This window comes from Rhamphochromis longiceps, linkage group LG16 (genome assembly GCF_057381845.1).
Source record: "Rhamphochromis longiceps isolate RC_006_pf linkage group LG16, R_longiceps_female_GT1.1, whole genome shotgun sequence".
NCBI classification, from domain to species: Eukaryota; Metazoa; Chordata; class Actinopteri; order Cichliformes; family Cichlidae; genus Rhamphochromis; species Rhamphochromis longiceps.
This window is the reverse complement of record NC_140572.1, coordinates 6,418,386-6,424,417: the sequence shown is the minus strand read 5'-3', so window position 1 is coordinate 6,424,417 and position 6,032 is coordinate 6,418,386. Positions and strand designations below refer to the sequence as shown.

At 42.6% G+C, this 6,032-nt stretch overlaps 1 protein-coding gene across 1 annotated transcript; it reads left to right on the top strand.

Moving 5' to 3' along the window:
- Window positions 1-300: 300 nt before the first annotated feature.
- serpine3 (serpin peptidase inhibitor, clade E (nexin, plasminogen activator inhibitor type 1), member 3) lies at window positions 301-5,345 on the top strand. The gene is made up of 8 exons (XM_085385128.1): window positions 301-939; window positions 1,739-1,966; window positions 2,466-2,708; window positions 3,393-3,591; window positions 3,699-3,799; window positions 3,888-3,974; window positions 4,058-4,141; window positions 5,227-5,345. Exons 1-8 carry the CDS (start codon window positions 675-677, stop codon window positions 5,277-5,279), a joined length of 1,260 nt encoding a protein of 419 aa, XP_085241254.1. The 5' UTR covers window positions 301-674; the 3' UTR covers window positions 5,280-5,345.
- The last annotated feature ends 687 nt before the right edge of the window (window positions 5,346-6,032 follow it).

Genomic DNA, 6,032 nt, shown 5'->3' with positions numbered 1-6,032 from the left:
CACAACAGAAAATTATCATGTTAAATGCATTGAGCCATCCAAAAGTGTACCTTAAAAATGCAGCACTGACATATTTTACTTTTACCTCTTAGAGAAAGATGCATTTCAACACTTTGATCTCCAAATAAAAGGAATGTCCTAAATTTAAAATCTTACTTTTTATTTGAGAGAAATCTGCAGTATTAATCCTACATTAACTAAACTGGGTTTCGTTATTATTTGTAGTCATGTATTGACATGTGAAAATCATTTCATTGTGGCAGCTTGCCAGAAACAGCTTTTCACTCAGGATAGGCCAAATCTGCTTACCCTTATATGGAGAAAGTACTACACTGAGCATCATGAAAAGGTAATATTAAAGCTTCCCTTTTTGAGTGGTGCAGGTCTGCTTTGCTGTATGCCAGCTCGTTGTAGGCTCCCACATTTGATAACTGAGTGATCCACAAGCAGGATGCAGGAATCCCAGCGGACCCACCTGTCTGGGATGGATAGAGTGGTTAAAATGTGTCCCACTCATTCCTATAAAACATAAAACCCTTAAATAGTTGCATGTTGTTTGATTTCATTGCTGCATTGGAGTTTTTTTTATTCTTTTTTTTTCATCTTCCAGAATTTTGTGCTTTTGTCCGCGTGTCGCACCCTGTGGACACATCCTCTCGTGCAGCACTGAGGAGATGTGTCGGCTGCCAGTGGCCTCACTCATCATTTGCTTCTGGTTGGTGGAGAGAAGCTACTGCAACAACAGCCTTCAGGACAGCATGAGGGAGCTGCACACCAGGTTCGCCATCAGCCTCTACCAGACTCTCACAGAGACGGAGAACAACTCCAACTTGATCGTGTCGCCAGTTAGCGTCTCCTTGTCTCTCGCGCTCCTGCAGCTTGGCGCCAGGGGCAACACACTTGCTCAGCTGGAGGGAACACTGGGCTACAATGTGAATGGTAGGTTTCTGATATTTCCTCTTTTAAAATTTTTAAATATAGGAATGGAAATGTACGTTTTTATCCAGGTGGCATTAGAGGCTCCTTATGCTGTGTGAAAGAGGCTGAAAGAGGGTGGCCCTCAGTGCTGTTGGTACCAGGTGGTGTGGAGCAGTGCTCCTGCTGCTGTTCGCCCTGCAGAGCATAGTGGTGTCTGGAGCCATAATACCTGCCTCTACACCAACTCTAATCTCATTAACGACTTCTTCAGCTCGGCCTTTGGGTCAAGAGGTTAGGTGTTTAATTTACAAACAAAATGAAAATTACACCTGGGGATTTATCTCCACCTCTTCCTAGTGATGACTTTAGGCTCTAATTTAGCTTCCATCATGAAATAAAAAGGATTTCCACGACACCGAAAGACATGGTCATCAAAGAATCCTGAATTGAAATCAGTGGGAGAATTCAAGGCAAAGATAGCTGTAGATATAATCCCCAGAGGTGTGATTCTAGACATGCATATCTTTATGCCATTGTGACCACTGCAGTGAAAGTTCATTAAAAGCTACAATAATAGGTGCACAAATAAGGTGCTCGAATTGCAAGACGTGTTTCCAGAAGGGTTTCTTTTCAGAGCAAGCACTGAAAAGCGGTGTTTGACTTGTGTATAGATCATTTTAACTAACTAACTAACTAACTAACTAACTAACTAACTAACTAACTAACTAACTAACTAACTAACTAACTAACTAACTAACTCGTCTGGCTGTAGTTGACAACAGCTGGGTAGAAAAAACATCTGTGTCTTCCTTTTCTGCAGATGCCCACGTACAAGACTTCCTGTCGCACTCCCAGGCCAACATGAACAACAACAGCCAGGGCATGTGGCTGCAGCAGACCTGCACATTATTCATCCAGAGTGGTGTCCAGCTCCTGCCTGGGTTCACACAGCTTGCATCAGAGTGGGCCAACACCAGCGTGGTCCGAGCCAACTTCAGCCAGCCCAATCAAACCCACAGCCAACCGGAGCGAGCGGGACACCAGCAAGGTAACCCAGACAGAGCTCCCACTAACTTTTACTCTTATGCTGACACAGATTAGGGTGGCATGGATCCTGCAGTAAAATTAACATTGATGTGGAGATTTTCAGAGTGCTTTGGTTTAATGCACATCCTGTGCATTCCTGTTTGTGAAAGCACACTTAGATCAAGTCCTCTCACACTGACCACACAACAGCAAACTAAAACTTGACTTCACTGAGATGATGACAATCCTTTTCTGCTGGGCAGCGGCTTCCTAATATGTTGGCAATAAAAACATAAGAGAGATATTATTTTTAGCTCGTGGCGTTCCTCTGCCCCCTGGTGTTAGAAAATATATTAAAGCAGTTTTAATTCCAATTTTCAAAGCAGAGGTTTCTTTGGAACCCTTATGAGAAAAAACATGAATTTCTAACCCATTTTCAAACATTTCTACAGATTGTGTTATCTGCTACATGGCCTGTAGGTCAGGTGGTCTGTACATTGACCTTCCGTTGTGCGTTTCAGATGAGTCATGGCATCTCCTGGCAGGAAGCGTCAGCGGTGAGCTGTCAGGCTCGGGCGAGGCCCAAGCAGAGGCTCTTTGGTGGGGACACCGGCCGCAGGTGGCCCTGGTCAACACAGTGGCCTTCAAGGGCGTCTGGCAGAAGCAGTTCATGTTCACCAACACCCAGAATCTGCCGTTTGTGCTCTCAGATGGGAATGTGATCAAGGTGCCCATGATGTATCAGGCCGCAGAGGTTAGCTTTGGTAAGAGGCGATGTTTCACTGACACTTACAGGCTTCAGATCCCACCCACTCTCTTATCTACCCACCCTGTTTCCAGGTGCAGATGCATTTAAAAGCTAAACCTTAATGAGGTGCTAATATATCAGTGTTTTGTTTACAACTGGTTCCCATGTGGTCTGCTGATAGAAATTAGAAAAAGTGCTGTTGCTGCTACAATTATAATTGTATCTAAGACAAAACACCACTGCAGTTTGGTGAAACTCATCTTAAAAGTCCCCTCAGGAGTTTACTGATGACCAAACTTCTTTTAACATTTGGAACTCTTAAATTATTTAGGTTGGCATTGCAGTCCCGATCATCACTTGGATTGCTTGTTTCATGCTTTGCCCCGTATCTGTTTTCATGAGAACCTTTTGCATCGTGTACTTTAAAGGAAGTGAAGAACTTTGAACCATTTCTTCATCATCAATCATTTGCTGTCATTGCACTCAACCCGTCAGATTTGATATTGTTAATAAAAGCTTTAGTTAAAAAATAAAAGGGTTTATTTCTATGTATGTGTATGTTTACAATATTATAAGCTTACATAAATACAGGTTTGTAGACCCAGCACAGCAGCCACAAGAAGGAGCTAAACAAAGCATGTAATGACCAAAAGATCTGATGGAAACTGTAAACACTTGAACTTGTTCACCTCTCTGGCAGGTCAATTCAGGACAGCGTCAGAACAGCGCTACACCGTGTTGCAGCTGCCGTACCTGGGCCGCTCCCTGAGTCTGCAGGTGGTCCTTCCCAGTGAGAGGAAGACTCCGCTGTCCTCCCTCGAGGCCCAGCTCACTGCACGCCAGCTGGCATCCTGGGACGGCGGCCTGCGGAGAACCAAAATGGACATCTTCCTGCCGAGGTGCAGCAGATTACAGACTTTTGTGCTTGAAAACCATCTTTAGGTTTCGTTTAGAAAAAACGAGAAATAAAACAGCAAATTACATAGTCTCCGTCTGGTATTTGCAGATTTAAAATGCAGAACAAATTCAACCTGAGGTCGGTGCTCCCTGCTCTGGGCGTCAGTGACGCCTTTAACCCGACAGCAGCTGACTTCACTGGAATATCAGGTCAGCTTGTACGTTCAAAATACCTGTTTCAAAAGCTTTTTTGTATGTTTCATGCAAACGGCTGCTCAATATTTTTTACTCCCTCCAGCAGAGGAGGGTCTTTATATGTCTGATGCCTTCCATGAAGTAAGAATAGAAGTCACAGAGGATGGAACAAAGGCAGCTGCTGCTACCGGTGAGTAATGTCTGTTACAATAGTGGAACAATAATGAGTGCTTATCATATAAGGTTGTTAAAACGCACTCTTTACTCACACAGCTATGGTGCTACTCAAAAGATCCCGGGCTCCTGTTTTCAAGGCGGACCGACCCTTCTTATTTCTGCTTCGACACATTAAAACAGGTATTTATCCCTTTTTTTTGAACATTTGAGCAAAACACAAAAAAACTGGCACAGTATTGCAAATCAGATTTGTACCGTCTGATGTAATCTCCAACAAAAGCACTATTTACTTATGCTTGAGTAACGTTTTCGTATATACAAGTATGGTCGACGAAACAAAAGCCTTCCACTGGGGCCAGAACCTGGAGGCTGTGGTTGGCTTTGCAGTGGGAAAATTGCAGATAATTTATTAATCATAAAGAAGTAAAATACTTCTGTGTATATGTGGAGGCAGCTGAAATCACCCTGTTTTTTAGAGATCTATTTGTCTGAAACACCATAGTTGTAAATGGACTGATACTTTTATAGCTCTTTTCTACAGTAACTGCACTCAAAGTGCTCTTTACGTCAAGCCTCATTCACCCAGTCGTACAAGCACTTCTTTCTATACCAGCTGGGGAATTGATCCGTGACCTTCCAATTGGTAGACTAGCGCATGAAGCACAACTGCTCGCAAAGCTTGCAGCACCTGGTATTCCCAGTTAGTCTCCAGTCCAAGTACGAACCCTGCTTAGCTTCTGAGATAAACAAAATTGGGCTGGTATGACTGTAAGCTGTACCAACTCGTTCTTATTTACAGTATGCATATTGTGGATTTTGCATTAGTTCAGGATGCAGTGGCGTTACTGGTCCAGCCCCCTTGAGCTCAGACTGGAACATGTAGCCAAGAGTTTGACATGAAGCGTCAAGGGACGAAAAGACCAATCACTGGGTTGGTGGCAGCAGTTAGTTCATGTGATCATGTCACAAAGTGAGTGTCATGAATATGGATAAAGATATGAAATTACAGCAATAGTTTTTGCAGGGTACCTCTGTTTATCTGAGGCCAGTCTTGCTCTCTGCATGATTTTCCAAACAATCGTGAAGGATTTGAATATATTGATATGGCCACCTCTAGTGGTGATATCAAAAAACACACTAAGTTGATCTACAAAGACTGCATCAGTGCAATTTCTCCCTATATCTCTTTAATTATAATTATTAGTGCTTAACTAGCATTCCACATGATCCTTTAATGCAAAATATTTATTTGCTTTCCAATTCAGGATCCATCCTCTTCATGGGCCGAGTAATGAACCCAGCAGACCAAGCATCCTGAAACCGTCCAACCTAAACGCCACTCACATTCACCTCTACAGCAGCCCATTTCACTACTGGTATTTATTTGTGGACCAAATGGAGGCTCCACAGACACGTCAGGAAGAGGGACATTATTTTTGTACATATTTGTAAATAAAATTTTAATGTTTTTACACTTTCGGTGTTTCGATCCTCTTTCCATTTGACGCGACGTTTCCGAAACGGCCAACGTGCGTAAATAAAAGCAGGCAGACTCGCATGTTTACAGAACACTTTATTTACATGGCCCTTCACAGTGTAAAATAGAAGCTTTATTCATGGAAATACTTACAAAAAGGCCATTTTTTTCCCACTGAACATTCTCTTTAAATAGTACTCTAGGGTTATTTACATCTTTACAGTGTATTCAAAATACTCTTTTGGTAGCGGCCTCTTCACAAACAAAGACAAGTATGGCAGATTTTGGTCCCTGTCCAAGGAGGGAGGGAGCGGAAGAGGGCTGCCCTCTGAGTCTGAAATCAACTCCTGACCTCTAGACATTATTTGTGTAAATTGGAGAACATTAAACAAGCCTGACCTAAAAAAAAAAAAAAAAAGTTTAAAGGCTGTTTTTTTTTTCATTTTAAATTACATAAATAAAGATTCTCAAATGTACACAAGTGCATTTGCTTTTAAGTGGTAAGAAGTTGCTTTGAGATTCATGGCGGAAAAAGGAGTTTAGGGGCTGGGTTAAGTTATTTGGCAGCAGCCAGCACGCTGGGACAGGCTGGCA

Coding starts and splice junctions, on each gene's coding strand:
- serpine3 (XM_085385128.1), top strand. CDS start 675: ATGTGTCGGCTGCCAGTGGCCTCACTCATCATTTGCTTCTGGTTGGTG. Junction 940..1,738: donor ACTGGGCTACAATGTGAATG/GTAGGTTTCTGA, acceptor CCTTTTCTGCAG/ATGCCCACGTACAAGACTTC. Junction 4,142..5,226: donor GCTTCGACACATTAAAACAG/GTATTTATCCCT, acceptor TTTCCAATTCAG/GATCCATCCTCTTCATGGGC.